A 25,423-nucleotide genomic window follows, 5' to 3' on the forward strand; every position below is an offset into this window, starting at 1 on the left:
CACATCTCTGTGGAGCTCTGCGCTTTGGGAAAGTTTTTACACGGCAGACGGATTTAAATTTAGACTCCAGCATCAGTAATAATTCATATGCACGAGGCTTGTCGAAATACACGCGGCACTGTTGATGAGGGATGACGGATGAGCATTTCTGAAAGCCTTTGTTGAACGCTCGCATTCGACATTGGAAGAAACTTACCAGGGCCATTACCAAACTAAAGACTGATGCAGATATTATTCAGCGTGGCACGATTCACTGCTCAGAATAAACCACAGCTAAGCAGTTGATCTGGAATGACTCTTATCAAAGACGTTTAAATAAAGCATAAAAGAACGACAAACCAACAGTATTATTTTTGACTGCCATCTATAATTAAAAGCTCATCTCAAACGGAGCATTGATGTAACTTTGATGAGCACCTCAATCAGCTCAATCAACTAAATAATTAGCATTCTGATGACTGACGCTGGTTCATTTAAGGGCATTTCTGCAGTGAATCACGGCGTATGTTCACGCTGAAGGAATGTGTCTGTACTGATCAGTGTTGATTCTGCGTTTGACAGGAGAGATTACGACCCTCATTGTGACTAAAGAAAGCAGAGATTATTCCCATTTCTTTTCTCGCTCCTTCAAATGCCTGTTAAATCCTCTACCCTCAGCTGACACACAAACACTGCTGACACCCAATCCCCAGATGGTTTTCGCATTTCTGCACCAATTTGGGACAAAATCTGCGGAATTCTTTAGAAATTAATTGGATTTAAATGTTGAAAAGGCAGAATTAAGAGTCCTACACTCTTACTGGTGCCTGAAAACAAAATCAAATTCACCAAAAATATCTAACAAACAAACACAGAGAGGCAGAACAGAATTGCATTCCTGTTGCTCAAACAGTAGAGCATTGCACTAGCCAAAGGTCATGGGTTCGATTCCCAAGTTATGCATGCACTGATCCAATGTATAGCTTGAATGCAATGCAAGTTGCTTTGAATACAAGCAATCTATCAAATGCATGAATGTAAATTGTGAATTACAGACAATCCAATTCGGTTTATGTGGGGCTTTGCATGCACAGATTCTGACTATCAGTAATACATTAGTAGTTTTACTTCCTTATGAGTGAAACACTGTGACTCTTGCAAAACATTGATCTGTTTGTTTGAGCAGCCCCTATGTGAATAGGTGTGTTTCAAACAAACACCCTGATACAAATTGTTTTTAATGACTGTGAAATGAGATTTCTCAGAGGAATGTGGTTTGACAGGCTCATGGGTCGTAATGGATAGAATGTAATGTTTGTCTCCAGCCCACTTGAATTCACTAAGGAAAAACTATCATAAGTAATTCCATGGGTTTGTGTGATTGCATGGTATTCTTGATATTAGTAATCAAGGTATTCATGATATCCTAATATTAGCCACCACTATCATATATATATATTTTTTAATTGCCATGTCATTTTTTAGATGGATGGCTGCAGAGAATATTCTGTGTGAATTCCTTTCTTGAATGTGACGTTGGCAGCGCCAATAAAACATCTCAGGGCTGTCAGGGGTTTCAGAGTTCAGGTTTGGAGTCTGTCTGTGCCTGTCTCCGAAACACCCATAAACCTAACCACTACATCACACAAACACACACACGCACGCACACACTAATATCTAAATGACAACATCGATTTCTCATGGGTCATTCCGTTGCAACTCAACAACCAGAGGTTCCTGGCTCAAATCTTTTATTGTGATAAAAAAAATTCTGAAGAAACACAAACATATATAGAGACGAAAGACACTTCCTGTTTGAAAACTGTTGACTCCCTGACGAAGGCTTGTATGCCAAAACGCGTCGGAGTGTTTTAAAGGTTTAAAGATGACCAAGCCATAACAATAAAAGCTTTTTAATATTTCTAAAGAGAGTGCCTTGGAGTTTCCTTAATTTTTGCTACAAACATATATAGTCATGAAAGTATTAAAAATAAATGCTATTGATAAATATATACTGAGTAATCCACTATTGTGTAGAGGGTGGTCAAAATGACAGTTTTCACCTAAAACTGAAAGCCAAGGGGTGGGGTATACAATATAATTTTTTTTTTACACATGTAGAAAAATAGTAAATTCTGGGCTTTAGCAATCCTTCAAAAATGGGGAGAAGCACTTTTTTCCCCAAAGTTATGGTCCATATAGGGGGTTTATTCCAGGAAATAGGACAACATGGCTTTATGTGCAAATTGTTGAACCTAACCCATTTTCAATGGTTGAAAACCAAATGTGGGTGACTTTGCATACAGCTTACACATTTTTTGACTACTAAAATGTGTACAATTTAACAATCTACTCATGGAGCCACATTAAGATCTCCATATCTCTGGGATTGAACCATATAAGGCCTCTAAATTGAAGATACCAAAAGAAAGGTTTGTTAAGAACCAAAATCTAAAATGATTTAGATATCTTCAGTACTTCCTGAGTAACAGTCATGCAAACTTTGGGGGGAAAACACGAAAAGTTATTTTTTTCCATTTTTGAACTGTTACTGTTGGTATATAATGCAACAAAGATTGCTAAAGTAAATTGTTTTAACTAAGAGACCAACCGATCTCTGTGTAAAAATAAAATAATGATGCTGCCATCTTTCTAATGTCATTTTCACCCACCTGTAATCTGGCTCCAAATCGCAGTAAATATTCATCCATGGAATTTAATATTTTGGCTTTCATCACTATTAATGTTTGTCTTTCTTCAGAAAAAAAAAAAAAATAGCAAAATCAAAAAAAATTGTTGGGCATGTTTCCGAAAATTTGGTTGCTTGGGGGAATGACCCAAAAGCTAAATATTCAAAAGTTTGGGGTCAGTAAGAATTTTCTGAAAGAAATTAATAATTTTATTCAGCAAGGATGCATGAAAAGTGAGAGAAAAGGCATTTAATGTTACAAAACATTTCTATTTCAAATAAATGCTGTTCTTTTAAACTTTCCATTCATCAAAAAATCCAGATTGTTTTTTTGTGCCGTTTCCATATAATTAGAAATGTTTCTTGATCAGCAAATCATCATATTAGAATGATTTCTGAAGGGTCATGTGACTCTGAAGACTGGAGTAATGATGCTGAAAATTCAGCTTTGAATAAATTACATTTTAAAATGTATTCACATAGAAAACAATTGTAATAAAATGTTCAATATTACTGTATTTTCAGACTTAGTGAGCAGAAGAGACTTGATTTTCCAATTTATGAAATTTGTCAGTGACTGAATTTACCATGGGGAAAAGCTGATGCACAAAAACACACTCCATATGAGCTGCAAATGCATGACGCTCTCTAGTCTGTGGTTTAGTTCTGTCTCTCATGGCATATTGTCACTACGAGATGAGCACCAGATAATGGGCTTAAAAGGTCAGACTGCATAAAAAAAAAAACACATTCAATATTTTCACTCTGTCCTCTTCTGGACTGTATAATTCGCTGGTTAGCCTTATCATCATTATTAACATGAGCTGTGAAGTGTGTTTGCAGTAGGTGAATAAGTACAATAAAACACACTCAGTTAGGATAACGCTGAGACACAAGCCCATTTAGGAATCCCATTAAACGCAACGATGAGGGATTTGATCCAAAGCTCGCATTAGTCCAACTCAAATCCAGCCAGAGGAAATCTGCTCATCTTATCACAAGGGTTTCTCTGCCTTTGTCTGGAAAGGCCGGCACACTCCCAAACGCCACGCAACCCCCTCCACCCGCGCTGATGGGGTGGGTGTGACTGGAGGACGAGCGTACTGGAACCAGCGACACACACGGGGTAATGCTTAATACAAATTTATCCTGCCTTTCATTTTCTCTGTCTGTCGCCAATACAAAAGAGTACAATGGTATTACCAGGCTTTTGCACACTAACATGTTGGTAACACCATGGCATTCTTTGAAATACCTTGAATGCAGTAATTTATGTGCCATATGAATATGCTAATCAGACATAGTATGATCCCATAGTACAGTATATATCAAACCACCATTAAGATGTCAGAATCTTTCTGAAAATATGAAAATTACTTGGAAAAGGCCATTATCTTAGTCATTTTTAAAGGCATTTTATACACACACACATTTATTCAAATGTAAATAAAATTATATTTTATATCTTTTGTAATTGCTTTTTTTGTCATCACATGCATTTTTTTTACATCAGTTTTAGTATTAGTTAGTATTTTTTTGAGTATAAAAATACTGTTTTTCATTATTTTTTATTTAAAATATAAATTAAAGGCAGCACAACAAATACTAAAATGACATATATCACTGTATTTATATTACTGTTTGTTTTTAATACTACAATAAGGAGAATTTGGTGGTTTAAATGTTTAATTGTCATTAAAATGATCAATTTCTTATTTTCTTATTTTCATTTTAGAGTGAAATGTGACTCAGAGCTTCCCTCGAATATGTGATATCACCACTGAACCATGAACCATCATGAGACTATTTTGATGCCCTGAAGCTTCATACTGAACCCTTGAACTTCACAATGAACACAATAACAGCTTTTATTAATCTTTTTGTGTTGAAAAGTGCCAAAGGACCTTATTGTTTAGAAAGCACAGCTATTCTCTCACAGGAAACTCAATGGAGGAAGACGGTCTAAATCTCGCACCGGTGAGACCCTAAATAAACGTTTCTCTTTGTCAGACATTTCCAAATGTCAGGAGAGCGTCACCTCGACAGAAGCACTGGCTTCTGAGCTGCTGTCTTTGTTTTGCAATGATGGAAACATGTGAGCTGTTCTGTTCCTCACGCACAAATACACACACCGCCGTCTGGGTCAACTCAATGAGGCCTTTGTGTCGTGAGCGTGTGTGAATCGCTCCAAGATTTGTGTGTGTAAGCATCTGTGCACATAAGCAAAATGTATGGCTTTGTAAGCACTTCCTAACAAATAAAACACTTAAATGCAAAAAGACAATTTTTATTGCTCATATTTAGTGTAAGTGCATCAGACCTCTAACAATAAGTATTAAAGTTCAGCGTGTGTGTCGTTCTGCAGTGTTTGTGCTTCTACTTTACTAACTGATCAGATGCTGGACCAAAGAACAGGTGGAAAAATCCCACAGACACACACTGAAAAACACCTAGACCCACATAGCAACACCCTAGCTTTATTTATGGGATTAAGTTTTGCACATAAGCATAAGATCCCATCCTCCCTTCAGAGCGTCTCCAAAGCCACGCCTCCTTCAAAACACATAGGCTGCGTCTGAAATCTCATAATCTCTTGAGTAGGTACTTATTTTGAATGAGTAATTACTTCACGGCCGCTAAAAAAGTATGTTCCATATAGTATGAGTGTGTGTAGTATGAATGTAATCTGGACGTACTACATTCGCCATGTTGTCATTATCATGTGACCTACCAGTATCAGTTACGTCGCTTCATTGCAATTCACAAATCCTCTCCCGTAGCCTCATGGGATAGTAAAGTGTCCATTGGCACTGTGTACACAGAGTACTGTGAAGTTGGACATAGGCCTACTTCTTTTCTCACACACTGTTTTTCACCTACTGGATAGTAGGTATATGCGATTTAGGATGCAACCATGAATGCAAAGCATACAGCAGCGTCTGCAAAGCGTTACGAGACGAGATACGGCGTTGAATTACCTCATGTCTCAAAGCACAACATTACAATAATAATGAACGTAAACAACTTACAGAGCCCTTGTACCACCTGACTGCTGCAGATTCATTTCGGCGTTGATAGTGTTGACATAGAAATCCGAGTATGAGGACGTGACAGGTTGCCATCTCGTAATTGCGGTTATGATATGGCGTGAATGCAGCATAAGCTTGTTGTTTTGGTTCAGGAGGAACTGTAAAAGGCGGCTGCAGTTTGTTTGTGGCGCTCTGAGACTGACGTCTGTCTACAACTGCAAGGATAGCCTTACAGAACGCGCTGATGACGTGTGATGACGTGTGGTGTTGACAGGCAGGCAGGACAGCGTATCATTGCATTCGGACCGAATGTAATGATTGGACGAATATTTTTTTGGTCCTGTGACTTCCACAGAAGATATATGTACATGTTTTAATATTTAGACGAAATCTATGATCGATTGCTATCAGGATGTGAAGAGAGTTTCAACCAGTATAACAGAAAGTTTTTATAAAACCCTGTCTTTAATGTCTTAATGGACGGAGGCAGCTGGACACTTTCATCAACTTTTATCTCAGACTCTGTTCCTGTGGTTTGTAATGACCATGACCTACATGCCTGGCAATGTGCAACAAACTAATAAAACCTCTGATTAAAAGCATTCTGACCCCTCCTCTCTGTCGATATCAGGTAAAAGCTACAAAAATGTGTTGTGCAGATGATGTTCAAACTCAAATACTGCTCATTTTTCCTCACGTAGGCTACTGTCCATTAAAGACTTGCTAAAGATCCTCCTGCTCTGCTGTCCATTAACAATTTAGAGCAAACGGCAATATGATATGTCACTCTGTTCAGAGTCAAACATGCTGCATGTGAACGATTAAAGAGCAGTATGGGCTAATATACAAATTCAACCCATTTGTCCTGTATTAACTAACACTCTGGTTGAAATATGTCAGAGAAAAATGAGGCTAACTTATTAAACTGACTGCACAACATAACCACACTTCTATCATTATGCATTGCGATGCAAATAAAGTGAAATACGATCTATATTGTCTAAGAGATGTACAGTATTTAATAATATTCAATATATATATATATATATATATATATATATATATATATATATATATATATATATATATATATATATATAGTACTGCATATCAACATGTATGTATTTAACATTTTACAAAAGCATGAGGCAGCAATATAATTAGGCTGTTCTCGTTGTGTTTGACCAGATCATCTGGTTACTGTAATCTGGTTAACTGTTGTGCTGAGCTCATGTGTTCTGGGTGTGGACCACACCAGTATTAAATATGGAAACAGAAACTGTTGCTTTGGATCTACTACTATTATTTAACCACCATTTATGAATGCGATAATCATATTATAATATAATTTCCATTATATTAGGCTACTGCACTGCAAATATATACCTCACTCTTAAAAATAAAGTTTACAAAAGGTTTCTTTTTTTCCACAGTGATGCCATAGAGGAACCATTTTTGGTTCCACAAATAACCTTTCAGTGAACAGTTCTTAAAATAAAAATGTTTTCTTAGTGAAAAGAACATTTGCATTATCTAAAGAACCTTGTTCCACTATCAAGAACCTTTTGGAACGTAAGGTTCTTAATGGAATCATCAATGCCAATAAAGAACCTTTATTTTTAAGAGTGTAGTTATTTTATGTTTGTATTGGAATAAAGGAAAACAGAGTGTAGTGGCTCTCTGGATCAGTGTAGGTCATCTTTTGAGCATATAGAAATAAGTCCTTATGAAAGCATCTCCTACCTTTATTCCCTGCTGTTGAGTGGTTAAAATCAGCTTGGACTCATCCAGCAGCAGAACCTCACAGTAAAACTCCTCTTGGACTGAACAGAAACAACTCATCTTGAAGTAGACAGGAGATCCCAGCCGAACAGCCTACAGAACGCTCTCTTCTGTCGGAATGTTACAATCCATCAGGAGGAGATGTCAGCTCGTGTCCTCCTTTGTTACATCTTATCCTCTTCATTCTTCATGAGTGCACCATCCAAATGTCCCATCTGAACTCATATGATGAATAAACTGTTATGTGTAAAGGCTCATCGCGGTCCTGAAAGTGAATCCCGAAGCTTTCGCCAGGCCTCGGGCCTGTAGAAGACTTTAGCTGGAGCTGTCGGGCTGGACTGATCAAAGTGTCCCATCAAAATCTCCTGATTCACCGAACGGGTTTCACTGGGATTCATGCTGTGTGTTGCCAAGCAGCCCGAGCGGCTGTTCATGTGTGTGACTCCTCCCACACACACACACACACACACACGCTGTGTGAGCAAGACTGTCCTGCCACCTGTTGGAAACTCAGCGCATCCTCTCATCTCGTTATTCTGTTAGTGACTTTCTTTCTTTCTTTCTTTCTTTCTTTCTTTCTTTCTTTCTTTCTTTCTTTCTTTCTTTCTTTCTTTCTTTCTTTCTTTCTTTCTTAATATAGTCCTATATAAAGTATGATTATTGTAATTAATAATTATTATATTATAATCAAATACTTTAATAATTAAATAATGTTACATATTAAATAATGGAAAAATATTTTATATCATATTATTAAAATATATATAATATATGTAATAACATTGTTAGATTTAAAACATTTTAAATATAATATAAAACAATTTTACATTATTTAATATGTAACATTATTTAATTTACAGTTCCTCAAATAATGTTGTAATTAATAAATACAATGCAAATAAAATAAAACATTGTTTATTATAATTAATAATTCAATTATAAGGAGTAATAATAAAAAGTAATTAAATATATTTAAATTTTAGATTTACTAATTTAGAATAAAAATATTCCATTGCATTTCCACGAAAATATCAAAGTAACTGCAATTATTTCGACTGTTGTAACGTATCAGGCTCTTTCAGGCAGTGCAAGATTTCGAAAATTTGTCTGTATTTTTGTTACATATCTTTTGCATTATATTTTAGGACAGTAATGCAAATTAATTTACTACAATGATTCAATTATTATTAATTATTCAATATTATTATATTAAAATATAATATAATATATTACAATGATTCAATTATTATTCATTATTCAATATTATTATAATATAATATATTATTATTATTATCATCTACATGTCTACAAATCATTGAAGAGATTAAAGCAATTCTTTACCCTGCCGCATGGTGTCGTTGTGAGCACACATCTCACTGCGCATGCTCAAAGTCTGACTCCACTAACAATATGGCGAAGCGTCGCGGGGACTGGAGCTGCTGAGCAGAAAATCACTCACACAAAAGAAGAAAAAGTTTCAAACAAACAAATGATATAATCAGCGAACAGAGAAATATCCGTTTACAGGGCTCCAACAATATGAATTCACGGGATCTATTCCGACCTGGGCGATAAACTCGAGTTATTTACTGGAAGAGGCGAATGTTTGTGCAGGTAAGACTTTAACTAGCTTCAGTAACGTTAATATTTATATAAAGACAGTAAGCTCTGATACACAATACTGTACAGAAATATATATTAATAAGGCGTTGGTCAAGTTTATAAAATCATAAAAGTGTGCTGTTAAAACAAGTAACGTTAATGCTTTATAAAACTGAGCCTCAAGAAGTGTGTATTTATAAGTAATTTTGTGTGAAGAGTTTATAGACCAGCAGTGATGTTTACATTGATATGTTTTTATTCATATCTATATATTGTGTATTTTACTGCTCTACAATTTTTAACAGCTTGTCTTTGAAATATACATAAAGTTTACTCTATACTTTACTAATGTTATTTCTTCTAATAAACTCTACAATGGTATTGTACTCTAATATTATGCTACATACTTCATATTATTTTATAAAAATTGTTAAATTTACCATATATATATTTTTTTCTCAACATAAATGTGTGTACCATTCTCTACAGAAATCATTATTCTATATTCCTCCTCTAATTTGCATACAAATCTTTTCCATTTCATTATCAGGAAGATACCATATTAACTATTCTCTATTAAACTCTATTAGTACCGCAATAAACTCTGATACACTTAACAGACTTTTATTTTGCTCTAGTAATCTGCTTTAACAAAGTCTATTGTTCCTCTAATTCTACTCGTTTAATCCAAATTGCACTATAATAAACTACTCAAACTCTAATAAACTGCTATGAACTCTCTGATAAACTCTATTCTTCTGTGCAGGAGTCCAGCAGTGGATCTGTGCTGCAACCTTGGCAAGACGGTGAGGAAAACTTTTTTTTTTCTTTTTTCTTTTTTAAATCACTGTGCTTTGACGGTCTTTGAGTGACACCAAAGAGTTGAGCTGAAGAAAAGTGTTGTTATTTTTACCACTCCCCTGCCGAAGCGTAATCCGCGTTGTTTTGCTTTGACGGAGCCTTTGAATGTGGTTTGACATTGTTTCAGCTGTTGTTGTCATATCTGATGCAGCTTTCTGGAGCGGTTAAGATCTATCATGGGAAATCTAGCAGTGACATTGTGCCTAATCAGTTCACAAGCTATCCAGGCAGTTTTAATGTTTCCCTTTTATGTTAGTGTGTTGTTTAGTAATTGTATTGGATGCTTGGGTGGTTTATAATGGCCATGTCTGTTTTTTTGTGGCTGCAGTGAATGACTTCATTGTAGAGCTTTGGATTCTGTTGCTTGTTTTTTTATTTTTTTTATTGAAAGCTTAAATCCTCATTCATTGTATTTTAATATTGCATGGAAAAGAGTGACCAGAATGCTATCCAAAAATGTTTCCATGTGTGTTCCATGGGGAAAAAAGTATAAGTGGTGCTGTCAATCGATAATTAAAAAATAATAATAATTAATAGCACATTTTTTGTTATTAATCACGATGAATCGCACCTAACATTCAAGTTTTTATTATATTTTTATGTTGTAATACTTTCACATTGAATCTCCAAAATAATGTAGAAACAATATAAACACAGTATACTTTAAATATTTGTTTAATGGCATCTTTTTACTAAGCACTACGAATAAAATGCACTACGAACGATCACTGATACCAGTACTAATACTGATGTCATGTTTTTCACATGATTACATGAATATTATAGGGGTGTAACGATACCCTCATGTCCCGATTCGATACATATCACAATACTGAACACACAATACGATATTATTGCGATACTCTATGTGATAAAAGGTTAGCAAAAAATGTACTGTAGATTAAAATGGTAAATTTGGTGTTACATTGTGTGTGTAAAGAATAGGCTTGGACTTGTGCTGGAAACCCAATGAACAGGACAATAGAGACACCAGAATAACAAAATTCATGATTCTGAATCATGAATATTACAGAATTATTTTAGACTAATATGCTGCACTCTGTCACTGACTATATATTTAAAATAATGTAGGCCACTTTTTACAGGTAGCATCAGACATTTGGCATTATTAGGAGCCACAAATATTACCCCATTGCATTATTATACATTATATTCAATATTACATATAGTAGTTTAATTTAGTACTGACACTAAAACTCTGTAAACTTGAATTTTTTCACACAGTAATTTTCATTTTGGGTGAAATACACAATACATAGGTACTTTATTTTAAGGTGTCATTGTTACAGTGTAATTATACATTTAAGTACTGAGTAATAATAATTAACTACATGTACTTACTATAGGGTTAGGATTAGGATGAGGGTTTGGTTTAGGGTTAGTTGCATGTAATTATGCATAATTTATAGTTATTGCTACTAACATATGTAACAATGACACTGTAAAATAAAGTGTTACCAATACATATTGTTACTATCCACGGTACATGTTGTTGCACTTTTGTATTGCGATATATTGTTACACCCATAGAATTTTAGCTATTAATTATAGCCATACAGAATAATTGAAAGCTATAATTTTTAACATTTTTAATCTAAGTGAACAGCTTCACATAAACCCATTGTAATAAATGTCACATTTAGCTGTGCCTTTAATATATCAGGGCTCAACACTAAGATTTTTTTTCCCACTCGTCCAGTCAGACCGGTTCTGATTTTGACCTGCCCTGCATGAATTATAAATTGAATAAGTAAATATTTGTAGCTAAATAATGAATTTTGAATGAACTATTCCTTTAAGTTTGCATTAGTATTCCTTCTGCAGGCCTATATTTTTATCCGCTAAAATCTTTCTATTATCGATGGAGTCGATCTTGTGAATTCTTGTTGAGCGTTGAATGGACAAAGTAAGTTAGCTGAATCTTTACTTTCATGTGCACAAGTTGTTTTGAAGACCTTATTAATATTTAATCTAGTTTTGAAGTGAGTAAACATGAAGTGAGTCACAGATTTGGCCTGTTTGGTGTAAAGTTGCATTCAAATTACTTTTAGTGAGTGTCACTTACAGCTTAATATGTTATTTTTTCCAGAAAAGTGGTGGATTTTGGTTGAACACCTCTCAAATTGATAAAAAAAAGTATGTAGTGAAATATTTGTGTAGTGTAGCTGAATTTATATCCTATATAGTGAATATTTGAGGCACTAAATGAACATGGATACTTGAGGAAATCAAGTTTTGTTTTTTTTAAACTGCACAAAACATTAGCCTTTCCCCTTCTGTTTGAAATGTTTTCCCACACCAGGAAGAAAAAGTGTGGACAGTTTCCCATTAAATCGCACCACAAGAGAGGGCTGACCAACAAGAGTCTCTGCCAACGTCCATTTTTCAGCTCTCAAAGACCGAAAGCTCATTTACATGAAAAAAACACTTCCAGCGTGTATAGAGAAAGCCATGGAAGTGTCCGTGTTATCTATTCACCGCCTCAGTTTGAGAAAGCAAATCACAGCCATTTATAGAGCATGATTTATTATTCACAAAGGCTTATTCAGGAACTCTTGAGACTGTAATTGCAATGATAAAGTTGTACAGTAGCAGCAAACACACAATGATGGACATTAACACCGGTGTAACGAAATAGTACAGATTATGAACCAAGTTAATGTGTCGTTTAAGACAGAGATCGATGCACTGAGTTTGAACATGATGTATGTGGCTAGTTTAGTTTGAATAAAGTTGGGTTTGTATGTTTTCTGGCCATTAGCCATATACAAAACCTTTTTATTCCCTTCACATTTTGGAGCAAATGTTATGTATACATTGTGTTTTGGCTTCAAAATGTCTGTGAAAGGAAAAATCGTGTCTATGGCCCTTTTTTTCATGAAACATGAGCAGAACGAATTACTGTATAAATCATACGTAAAACCATTTGTACGCCATTTGTGCCAACTGGATTGATGAGCAGTTTACACAGATTCGTTCTGCTCGTGTTTCATGAATGAGGTCCATTATTGTGCAAGCAACTGGTCGTTGTGTATTTTGTGATGGAAATATTGCATACTTGTGCATGGAAAATGTAAAAAATTTGAATCACTTGTGTAGTATTTGAAAGTTGGTTTTGGATAAAAGCATCTATTGTGAGTAAATGATAGATATTATGTCTATGCAGTGTCAGAAAGAGTCTTACATTAGATTATATTGATTATATTTGTGTAGAGACTGTTTACTTCTGCATCTTGCATGGAAAATGTAATTGGAAGAAGTGCTTGTATTGTTCAGGTTTGGATAGAAGTATCTACTAAATGAATTGAATCAATTCAATTCTTAAATGTAATATTTATCAAATGAAATGTGTAACTAACCTATTAAATTTCATTTAATACAATTATATAATTATTCAATGCATATATTATAAAATGCATATAGTTACATTTCATACTATAATGTTTGAAGTTGTTTATCAGTTGTATATGAAGTTATGGCAATTAAATAGGCTACGTTTTTTTAGACGCAGTTATCGAGATGTTGGTTTCGATTTGATTTCGAATATCGGTATTAGGGCTGCACAATATATCGAATTATCCCAAATGTATATATCGCGATATGTATAGCGCAACAGCTTGCAATAACTGGGTCATGAACAAAAGACAGAGAAAATCACTCACTGCTCTCGGCTGAATAACTTTTGTATCTTTAATAAGAATCAGGATATATTTAATTCATACAGTGAAAACTAAGCAGTGTTTTATTTTTACATTTGATTATTCAGTTTCTGTTGTTAAATAACCCTAATGTAGGATAACCTGAACCCCTAAACCCCGTGGTTTACACTGATGTTAAAATAACACTTCTTATACTACAGTAAAACACTGATGTTCACTTGCAAAAGTTGTAGGGATGTTTTCTTGTCACAAAAATAATGTGAAACACATATGTAGGTTATATAATTTTGAATATATTTTAAAGACAAGCATTTTAAGCATTATCGTATCGCATATCGCATTATTTAATGAGTTATCGCATGTCGCATTTTTCTTCAATATCGTGCAGCCCTAGTTGATTTCAATTGCATCTCTCAGTTTGTTGTCTTTAATGCATCTTCTATATGGTCCGGTTTAGGCTGCCATATTGATCCGTTTATTATAAATCAGGTCATGTGACCTTCAGACGTTATGACCCATCTCTGCATCTCCAGAATGCATGCCTGGGGCTTCACCGCTTCCCCACACGAGAGCTTTTAAACCCAGTCAAGGGAAGCAGCTGTACAGTGGGGCAGAAATCTGGCCAGCCACCATCAGCCACTGCACCAACACCGGCCTGGGCTGGCCGCCTTCTGATTGGCCGAGCCCTCGCCCATGTGACTCGGTGCTGGCTGGATGCTCTCCGGCAACTGACATAGTTGATGGGTTGCTGGGATGGAGGCTGTCACTGGTGCAGAATGGGGTAAGTCTCCGTTTAACGCCCTGATCTCTTGATGCAAACGCACAGATGTGTGGTCTTGTATTCCAGCTATTCAGCGCGGAGGAAATAATAGCGCGTTTGTGCGGTGTAGCAAGGCGGTGCCGATAAACCCTTTTGTCTTGATGGCTGGTTATTGAGAGGGTGTGGGGGGATGTGCATAGATTGGGATTCTGGCTTTATCACCCGGACGCTGTAAAAGCCTCTTTTGTGCTGTGCAGGGACAGATGCGCTAGCAGGCTGATTATTTCTAGTGATCTCGGCTGTGGACACGGATTCCACAGTAAATGTAAGCGATAATTGCCCCTGTCAAGATGGAGGGGCTGTTGCGAGAGAGGGTTTTTCTGATTTAGCTGGTGATGCCTGAACAAAGCAGACGTTTAATGGTGGATTTGTTGTCAGCTTTTCAGGATGAAACACGGGTCGGTTTGGCAGGTTAGATGACGGTGCGTGAGAGACCGTGATGTGAGATGATGGTCACTGTGTCTTTGTGCATGGAGGGAAGGGCATCTCTTGCAGTCGTCTGCAGGGAATTTTGTATCTTGCATTGCTGGCGAAGAGGTGACTGCTTTAATGCATCATAAGCGTCGCATGCACAACTGCACCCCTGGTGAATAAATGCAGAAAGATGCACAGTTGCATTAGTGAAATAAATAATGCGCTTTATATATGCTATTAAAGACGTGTGAAGGTGCAAGCAAATTCAGATGCGTTGTGATACAGATTTGAGGAAAGTGCTGAAATATTAATGAGTCTTTCTTCTTTCCACTCCTCCCTGTTTCCTTTTGATTCTGTCTCGATACCTCAAGCCTTTTTGCTGAATAGATGTCGACCATTTTGCTGTGTCTACATGCCAAGAGAGCTTTGCTTCAGGTTTTTAAATCATTTATAAATGTATTCAAAAAAATTGCATTTTCATGATTCTTCTATAAATAATAGAAGCTACACTTAGGATTGTTCAGCAAGATATGCAAGCATAAAATGTATTATAATATACATTTGTTTACCTTTAATGGCCTTTTATTATGCATTTTAAAAGTGCAAGTGTTTGTTTTTTCACTAAATGTGTGTCATCAGATGTGTGTCAGCAGATTTCTGTGGCAATCGGACTCATTCTGCCCTCATAACAGCTCAAAGCGTGTGTGACGTGCAGTTGGCATTAAATCATATGCATGCATCCACGCTGGTTTATTACTCATATCATATTGTTTTATAATAGCAAGATCTTGATGTAATTATTTGGATTATGCAGACCAAAGATGATATGCTTTAGAATGATTCACACATGCAACTTCTATATTTTTGTCTGCATTTAATGACCTTCACATCAGAAATCTGATCTGTAAGGAAATGCCAAATAGGGGTATCTTCCCTTTATTGATGTATTCTGCTTCATATTGGCCGTGGATGCCCTGGAAACAGTGGCAGAATCCGTAGCACAGTCACATTGATTGGACATAGCTGCAAATGATCCCTGACACATTGTCTGGCTGTTGTAATGTAGGCTGTTGGTGTTGGTTAATGTAAAACCAGGGCAAAGCATAATATGGGGAAAGTGGAATGGAAGGAATTCAGTTTATTGTGCATTGTGAAATTGTCATGATACCAGCTTGTGATGTATTCCTATAAGGCAAGTCGCTTTTGTTTTGTTTGACGTTTTTTGTGCACTGGGAAATTTGGTATTTTGGCAGAAACGTAGTTGCAGTTAGTGCTTTGAAGTATTATAGTTCATCATGTGTGCATCATCCTGCAGCATTTCAATAATTTGATGGGCCTTTTCCCCCCCTTCATAACATGTTTTCTTTTGCATGCAATATGCTCTCTTTTTTTAGTCCTTTTCCCTCTTTCTGTATTTTGAAAATGTTGTTTACCTCACAAGCCATCAATATTCCTAATGCTGAGAAAATAATTTGGTATTTTGGCAGAAACTGTTTTTGAAGGCAAATGCACAAAGCCGTACTGCTCATATAAGTGACTAGTGATTTGATGCTAAGTATTAAAGTTCAATGTGTGTATCATCCTGCAGTGTTGCGTGATTCCTCAAATCATGTGTGTTGGTGAGGAGAGGTGAGCATATTTACCATAAAACAGGTTCTTCATTAAGTTATTTGGTAAGATTGCACACATTAGCATGTTTTATCAGTAGTCCAGAGAGCAAGCTGAACAGGGTTTGCCGCTGTTCTTTAGCATGTCAGTGGTAATTTAGTGGCGATGTGGTGATAGATTTTTCCACATGGTTGATCAGGCCTTCACTTCAGGACGGAGATAAAAATAGAAACTTTCGCTTTGTCTTTCAGAACTGTTTGCTTGACCGGGCTCACTGCAAGGGTAAAAAATGGCCCAGAGGCATCGGCTCTGCCATCCACATACACACGTGAGGCACGTGTGTTATAGTTCTTTATGAGTGTCATGACATGGTCAATGACTACATGGCAAACATCAGAGTTCAGATGCTCACTCATGATTGACACATGACACTGATGGTCTTTTACAGACCCTCTGGGCAACACTTATACATTTACTAAGCCTCATGTTTATGTGGGCTTTTTATTCCCTTTTCACTAGATATTAAAAGATGTATGTAATAGTATAGCTGTAGTGTCCAGTGAAGTATTGCTACAGTATGTTTGGCATATTCACAGACTTGCTCAGAAAAAATGCTATGAAAAATATAAATATTTACATAGTATACTTTATTTACATGATATACTATATATATATATATATATATATACACACAGATATATAGATATACATATAGATATACACACACACACATATATACACACACACATATGTACATGTGTGTGTGTATATATATATATATATATATATATATATATATATATATAATATATATTGTGTATATATTTTTGCATGTTGTTTTTAAAGCATTTTTAGCACACATCTGCAAAAAGGCTATATGCAGCAAACTAAAGCTATAATTACTTCTGCTTTACCAAAATCCAAACGAGCGAAGGATATAATTGCACAATGCATATAAAACAGCTTTTTGAATTCCTATATTTTGAACAAAGAATAGCAATATTGTTTTATTGTGATCCATATTATCACCATGTAAATGCTGATTCTGCAGTTATATGTGTTTGCATATTTCCTTTGATCAGTTATTTTTTCACTATTAGTTATTTTGATCTTGACAAATAGGCTAATATATTGGTTAAATCAATTGATCTGCAGATATTTTGCTCCCTTTGGTCAATTTGTATTTCAGTCAAAAATGTTCAATCAATTTTGGCATCGGTCATATTAATGGAGCACCACATGTGATTGTTCCTCCGTTCTTGGATGTTGCAGGTCAAGAGATAGTCCAAGATGGCTGCAGCATCTTATGATCAGCTGCTGAAGCAAGTGGAGGCACTAAAGATGGAGAACTCCAACCTTAGACAAGAGCTCGAGGACAACTCCAACCACCTCACCAAACTAGAGACTGAGGCGTCTAATATGAAGGTACAGTGTGTGTTTATATCATACAGCAGCCTAACCGTGTTCTTGACAACATGACATCAAAACCAGGTCTTTTTTGACTCATAGACCGCTGCGGTCATCATGTATTTTTGTGTTAAATTTACCAAATCAAAAAGTGTGCGGGTGGGTGCGTCTGTTCGAACATTCGTCTGTTCGAACATTCGTCTGTTCGAACATTCGTCTGTTCGAACATTCGTCTGTTCGAACATTCGTCTGTTATAGGACAACTTGGTATGAATAAAATGATATTTGTGTAGTGTTCAGTGTTGTTATCAATAGAGATACGCGGATGGGGTATTAGTTCATCCGCAACCGCATCACAAAACTCATCATCCGCACCAACGTTTTTTGACCAGATTTCAAAGCCGCACCCGCCCGCCATCCGCTGATTGTTTTGCGATCTATGGACGATGCAATGCTCTGCTGATGCGAGCCGCAAGAAAGCCCTTGTCTGTTCTAGAAAGGATGCAGCAGCAAAGATATTTAATGCTAATGTATGAGGCATAGACCTACGCTGAGTTTCATTCATTTACGATGATGAGATGCGCTCTAGTTCAACTTCACAATGCAATGCAAGTGAACGCGGCGCATCAGAGCCTCCATGTCACGGTTATATTGTCTCCTATATTTGCTTTTTATTTATTAAATACATGCAATTGGTTGATGAAACTTTTATTAAAATTAAGATACAATTTGTACAAAATGAAATTCGCTTTAAAGAAAGGTTTTCTACAAAGCAAAACTTAATTAAGTGGTAAAAATCATGTCTGACGATTTACAAAACAAAACTTCATTAAGTGGTAAAAACCATGTCTCCCGATTGCAAATGTTCATTGCTAATGTTTATTATTGCAAATGTTTTTCATTTGTTTAATAAATCACATAATGATGGCACATCACTATATCATAGCTTTTATTTCTATCTCAAATGATTGGCAGTCGGCTTGGCAAAGAATCAAATACAGTTGGAAACGACGTAGACCAGGGGTGCCCAATCCTGCTCCTGGCGATCGACTGTCCTGCACAGTTCATCTCCAACCCTAATCAAACACACCTGCCTTTAATTTTCAAGTGATCCTGACGTGCTCTGAAGACCTTAATTGGTTGCTTCAGGTGTGTTTGATTAGGGTTGGAGATGAACTGTGCAGGACAGTCGGTCGCCAGGAGCAGGATTGGGCACCCCTGACGTAGACCATTAATAACACAAACTGTTAACAATTGTTTTTAATTAGTATTTAAACATTCTCTATGATAAAAAATGTTTGTAAAAAATATTTTAATAACACGGTTTGGGCGGTTATCGAGTTCTAATGACGGTGTTCAACTATAACCGTCGGTCTCACGGTTATATACTAACCGTCACACCCCTAGCTATATCACCATGTTATATTTTTGTAGACCAACCCATAAATCAGCATCACCCTGGTCTCCTTGACAATAACCCAATGGACTTTTCCATTGGCTTTTGGATTACCAATAAAAAGTTTATGATTCATCGTGATAATCTTCACAAATGAATACAACTTTAATGAATTTTACAGCATAAATACAATCAACAGAAGTAAAATGCTAAACGTAAGCTGCAAACAAAATACATCACAGTGACAGTCGCATGACTTCAGTGTCATCTTCACTAATCTTCTGACAGCTCTTTTGGTCTTTATTTAAAAACATATTTTCCCTGAAAGTTTGAGTTAGAATAGCAATTATAAACTGTAAAAGAAGACTAGTAAGTAGATTAGTTTACCTGTTCTGTTCGGCGTGGTGACTATTAATGTCCTCAATAAACAAGTCCAACCATTTAGCCACTTGTTAGCAAGTAAAAGCTTAAAAAAATACAATACAGGTGAAACTCGAAAAATTTGAATATCGTGCAAAAGTTCATTTATTTCAGTAATTCAACTTAAAAGGTGAAACTAATAAATTATATAGACTCATTACATGCAAAGTGAGATATTTCAAGCCTTTATTTGTTATAATTTTGATGATTATGGCTTACAGCTTATGAAAACACCAAATTCAAAATCTCAGAAATGTTGAAAGCTGTAAGCCATAAGCATCAAAATTATAACGAATAAAGGCTTGAAATATCTCACTTTGCATGTAATGAGTCTATATAATTTATTAGTTTCACATTTTAAGTTGAATTACTGAAATAAATGAACTTTTGCACGATATTCAAATTTTTCGAGTTTCGAGTATTACTGATGTTTTTGTCACAGAATAAAACGTTAGAAGAATATCTTGAACTCGTGCCAACCACAGACCTTATTTCAGGCTTTTAAACCAAAAGCCCATTGACTTCAGGATGTTGTGCTAAATGCTAATTTGCAATCTGGGTTTAGCCTATAAATATGCATCATCCCTCAGCAATCTACTGTGCAAAATTTATTGGTGCACGTTATTCTGGAGAATGAAAAATATTTCTTTGTCATGCAATAACTAGCAGTGAAAAATTGTGTAGCCAGTTTGTTAAAACCTACGACATTCTGAAGAGAGAGTGCTAGTAAACTAGAACAGGAACAACTAGACCTCTGTACATTTTCCTCCTACCTTTTTGTCAATTTCAGTTTTCAACCTCAAAGGGTTTGTACTTAAACGCCTCAGTGACTCATTTTGTCATCCAAATGCTCTATGTTTGGGCTTGCTTTTAATGTGGCAGACTTTCAAGACTTAAAATGTCATCCTCCGTCGCTGATTTCCCTCTAAGTACTCTTTCTTCTAGCAGCTTCTGACACCAAAGGCAGTGTTCTCAGGCACTTCTTTGAGTCGAGCTTTTGAAGTGGAAGCGGCAGCCTGCTAGGTGGACATTAAGAAATTAGATGTGACCTGGCAGTCTCTCGGGAAGGAAAAGAAAAAAGGAGAGAGGGTTTTTGAAAGAACTTTAGGCCTAAAATGAATGTGGTGAGACATTAAAAGTTGGCTAATGTGGAAGTTTTAAAGCGAGCCTGTCAACCCGGATTGTCTGCACAATTTAAAGACGAGGTTCAAGCGAGTTCATGATAAAGATATGTGTGCAGATATATCGTGCTGAAGATCCGCTAGGAAACGGGTCGCTGTCATGCCATAACACCGTCTAATACGTGTGAAAGTCTCTTTATGTTGCTCTGAAGACGTGAGATTGGTGTTGCTAAGGGAGAATCTTTGAAGCGGAAGCAGATTGTCTCTCCTCATGTTCATACGTTGCAGAGTCCTTAAGGGTTAAGAGAGGTCTTTTTTTGGTTGGCTCGGGGAAAATCATTGGGAAAAGCAGCATTAAAGGTGTCCGTTTTAAAAGTTAGCAGATCAGAATGATTTTTTGTGTGTGTGTATGTTTAATGGCATCATATAAAGTGCCATTATGCTTTGCTAAACTGCTCTCGTTCACTTTGAAGGCGCTCATAGTCAGCGTGAAAGTGAATTTTACTTCCTTAATGTGCCGTATTTCCAACGAGAAAATGTGGGGCAAGACTGGATATTGCTATAATTACTAAAAATGTCATATTATTGGCATACTTTTATTACATTTAAAGCTAATCATTACATTAACAACTAGATTATTGGTAACAGACTGTAATAGTAGCAGCCTAAAGTCAAGGCTATTTGCCTGTAGTTTCATTAACCTGTGTAAACATTGTGTAAACTACCGTGTAAACATTTACCATTCTACATGGACTTGGTGAGATCACCTTTTTTAATGAATTCAATGAGAGTTAAGTTAATAGGATCCATTTTGATTTCATGTTGACTTGAAATATTGCTTTTGGTTATACTTTATTTTAAGGTGTCATTGTTACAGTGTAATTATACATTTAAGTGCTGAGTAATATTAAGCAACTACATGTACTTACTATAAGGTTAGGGTAGGATTAGGATTTGGTTGAGGGTTAGTTGCATGTAATTATGCATACTTTACTGTTGGTAAGTACATGTAACATATGTAACAAGGACACTGTCAAATAAAGTGTTACCTTGCTTTTTTAGTGCATTAATTCAATGTCCAAGAAAGGACCCTGCTCTTCAGATGTCCTTGTCATCACGACTCTAAATGCCAGAGGGATTGTCTAAACTCTGGGTGTCCCTATTCCTCAAGGAAGTTGTCATCCATTTGCTTCTAAAAAAAGAATAAGAGCGAAATCATATTTGCCTGTGTCGTGTCTCAGGAAGTGAATCCCTGTTGATGTTTGGCTTATGTAAGAGGTTTTGGGCTTAACCTCTTTCATTAGGATGATCTGATTTTAGGCACATTCTGGCCGCCCTGGTGCCAGTGGTTATGTCATCCCTGTACGTAATCATAGTGTTTAAACAACTGGGTTTGTCTAGTGCGTTTCAACTGTGACAGATTCTGCGGAGGCCAGAAGTGCATCTGTGCCGAGTCCTTCATGCTGCCGTCCAGTTTTAAAGTTGCTGCTATTTCTACAACTGCAACTGCTAATTGATAAAATCTCTAATGATAATAATCAAAAACAGATTTCATTATTGAATAGTCAGCTCTTTGCACTGTGCATAGAGATCCTCCATGAGTGATGATATTTTAAAGAATAGCATGTTTTTTCATTTATTTATGATAAATGTAAAGCTGCTTTGAAACTGTGTATTATGAAAAGTATTATTCTTTTTAATTATGTAAGCTTCATATTTGGAACTATTTTTGCACAGACATTATAGGATACAAAGAGTTTGAATATTTGCTCAAACAGCAGAGCGATTCCCATGGGAATGCTTGAACTGAAAAACAATTATAGCTTCATTCTTGACCGCCAGCGTTTTTTGATCATTTTCACAAGCCTTTCATGGCCCCCAGAATATTGTGTTGTATGAATATCTGAACATGCAATATGTGACCCTGGACCACAAAACTAGTCACATGGGTCATTTTTTTGAAACTGAGGTTTATACATCATATGAAAGCTGAATAAATAAGCTTTCCATTGATGTGTGGTTTGTTATGATAGGACAATATTTGGCTGAGATAAAACTATTTGAAAATCTGGAATCTGAGGATGCAAAAAAATCGAAACATTGAGAAAATCTCCTTTAAAGTTGTCCATTTATGTTCGCAATTGTGCTGCATTCACTCACAAAAATACATGTTTTATATATTTACGGTAGGAAATTTACAAAATATCTTCATGGAACATGATCTTTACTTTTATATCCTAATGATTTTTGGCATAAAAGAAAAATCGATCATTTTGACCCATGCAATGTATTGTTGGCTATTGCCACAAATATACCCGTGCGACATGTGACTGGTTTTGTGATCCAGGATCACATATATCAAAAGAAAGAACAGAGCCTCTGCATTTAAACAAAATAATCTGTTTTATTCTAGCTTCATGCATTCTTATTAACACTTGAATGTGGTTAAGTTTCATAAAAAAAATAATAATAAAAAAAAAACGGAAAAAAAGCTGAGAAAAACACGTTTTTGTCATACGGCTGGACCAGATTCAGAACGATGATCAAAACAGATGGAGTAGATCAAGTCCATCAACACCCCATAGCTTCACAGTCCTTTAACTCGTCCTGGGTCGACATTTCATTCAGTAACATTAGGCAGTTTTGATATATATGCGATTTAATGTTTGATGATTGTGTTATTTTACATGTGTGTAAGCAATGCTTCCTTCTATAGCTTGTTTCTGCTGCTTTTTCGCCTTTGTTTTAATCCGGAGATTCTGTACTATTTCTGAAGATGCATAACGGCCTTTACCCGGACTTCTTTGCCGGAACTTTCCATCAAGGCCATGGAAGCGCTGTGTCGTAAATGACGGAAAATTCAGTCAATGGCGGGGAAAGAGTTAAATGCAATGCAAGTTGCTTTGGATAAAAACATCTGACAAATGTATATAAATGTAAAATCCAATTAGTCATTTAATTGAAAAATTCTATTATAAAAATCTATATATGAAAAATATAAAAACAGTTCTATTTTATATAAATCTATTTTCAGTATATTGTATGTTCCTCATATCATTCATGTGCTGCCCTCTGCCGATGAAACTTCAGACGGTCTTTTTTCCTCATTTTTGTGAAATGCTGTGAGAAAGGCAGTATTTTTGACAGGATTTGCTTTCCTCTTATCTTGACGTCTAAACCTGCAACACTAAACCGCTGCCTCTCCATCTTCCTCTGTCCATGGTAACTGTGGTTTAGTGTTTCAGTGTCACAGAAGGAAAACCACTTTCATTTTTATTCACAAGTGCTATGCACTCCAGTGTCATAAACATTTTCCTATTTTGCATGGAAGTGTTCAGAGGCCGCTTCCGTTTCCCAGCCTGTGAGAGACTCCCAGCTTAATTTAGAGAATCTCCCTTCCTGTCTTTGTTCGTCGCATGAATGCAGCTCCGCTTCACCCTGCAGTCATTTCCCTTCCCCTCCGGCCAGCTGAAACAAACATCTGCGGGCAGAAAACAAACAGCATGCATGTCTCAGCGTCTGGGCTTCCCCTCCCTGCTCCCAAATCCAACTACCAGAGCAGCATTTTAGTTGAGTTTAGCTGTTTTTATTAATCAACATGTGAGAGCGATACAAGATTTAGTTGCAAAATCTGCGGTTTTCTGTCAAAATAAAAGTTTGATGGTTTTACGTTTGAAAATGAAGAAATTAAGTTCAATATTGTAATATTTTAATATGAAATATTGATATGTAATTTTACAGTTGTAATGTAATTTTTTAAAAAAAGATATTATATATATATATATATATATATATATATATATATATATATATATATATATATATATATATATAACTTTTTTTTTTTTTTTTTTTTTTACAATATATTTTTATTTAGTAATAATAATAATAATTATTATTTATAGCCATGTTTATACACTGCCCGCCCGGCCAAAAAAATAAAATAAAAAAATAGCCGTTGTTTGGATTAAAATAGGCGAATGCTTAAGAGTCTATGATTGGATCATTATTGCAGTGATATGTTTATGGGATATGTTTCTATCGTGTTGTATGTTTGGCAACAGTTCTTCTAACTCTAGTTGGAGTGTGGAGCTTTTCATTTCTTAAACAATCACATATGAGACACATCATGGCCATAATCCAGGATGACAATGTCAAGATTCATCAGGTTTAGATTGTGAAAGAATGGTTTTCAGAATTACCAATACAAGATCTTGACCAAAAATGTATGCACCTCTTGATGGAAGTAACATCACAACATTTATTTACATCAAAAGGCGCATATATTTTATGTCAAGATCTTGTATTGTCAATGCAGGAGTCCAGCACTCTGTAAAGTCTCCTCCAGCACATCCCAAAGACTCACAATGAAGTTAAGATCTGGACTGGAGGAGACGATTCATATGTGAAAATTATTCTTCATTCTTTCACAATCTGAGCCTGATGAATCTTGACATTGTCATCCTGGAATATGGCCATGATGTCTCATACAGGGTTGTTTAAAAGGAATTGTTCACTTAAAAATGAAAATTCTGTCATCATTAACTCACCTTCAAGTTGTTTCAAACCGATATGAATTTCTTTGCTGAACAAAAAAAGAAGATATTTTGAAGAA

At 35.8% G+C, this 25,423-nt stretch overlaps 2 protein-coding genes across 5 annotated transcripts in view; one reads left to right on the forward strand and one right to left on the reverse strand.

Moving 5' to 3' along the window:
• Positions 1–7,917, reverse strand: part of epb41l4a (erythrocyte membrane protein band 4.1 like 4A) — a 51,290-nt gene extending 43,373 nt beyond the window's left edge. Inside the window, exon 1 of the mRNA XM_084104539.1 lies at positions 7,441–7,917. Coding sequence (XP_083960665.1) covers positions 7,441–7,539 — 99 coding nt within the window. The 5' untranslated portion in view covers positions 7,540–7,917. The remainder of the gene's footprint in view (positions 1–7,440) is intronic.
• Positions 7,918–8,874: 957 nt separating this feature from the next.
• Positions 8,875–25,423, forward strand: part of apc (APC regulator of WNT signaling pathway) — a 37,249-nt gene continuing 20,700 nt past the window's right edge. Inside the window, exons 1-4 of one of the 4 annotated variants that reach the window (XM_084104478.1) lie at positions 8,875–9,093; positions 9,848–9,887; positions 16,716–16,797; positions 17,737–17,889. In XM_084104478.1, coding sequence (XP_083960604.1) covers positions 17,755–17,889 — 135 coding nt within the window. In that variant the 5' untranslated portion in view covers positions 8,875–9,093; positions 9,848–9,887; positions 16,716–16,797; positions 17,737–17,754. Of the gene's footprint in view, positions 9,094–9,847; positions 9,888–14,347; positions 14,404–16,715; positions 16,798–17,736; positions 17,890–25,423 lie in introns of those variants that run through there. The other 3 variants (XM_084104477.1, XM_084104480.1, XM_084104479.1) reach the window with 3 other exon arrangements.

This window comes from Abramis brama (genome assembly GCF_963993115.1).
Source record: "Abramis brama genome assembly, chromosome: 25".
Lineage (NCBI taxonomy): Eukaryota > Metazoa > Chordata > Actinopteri > Cypriniformes > Leuciscidae > Abramis > Abramis brama.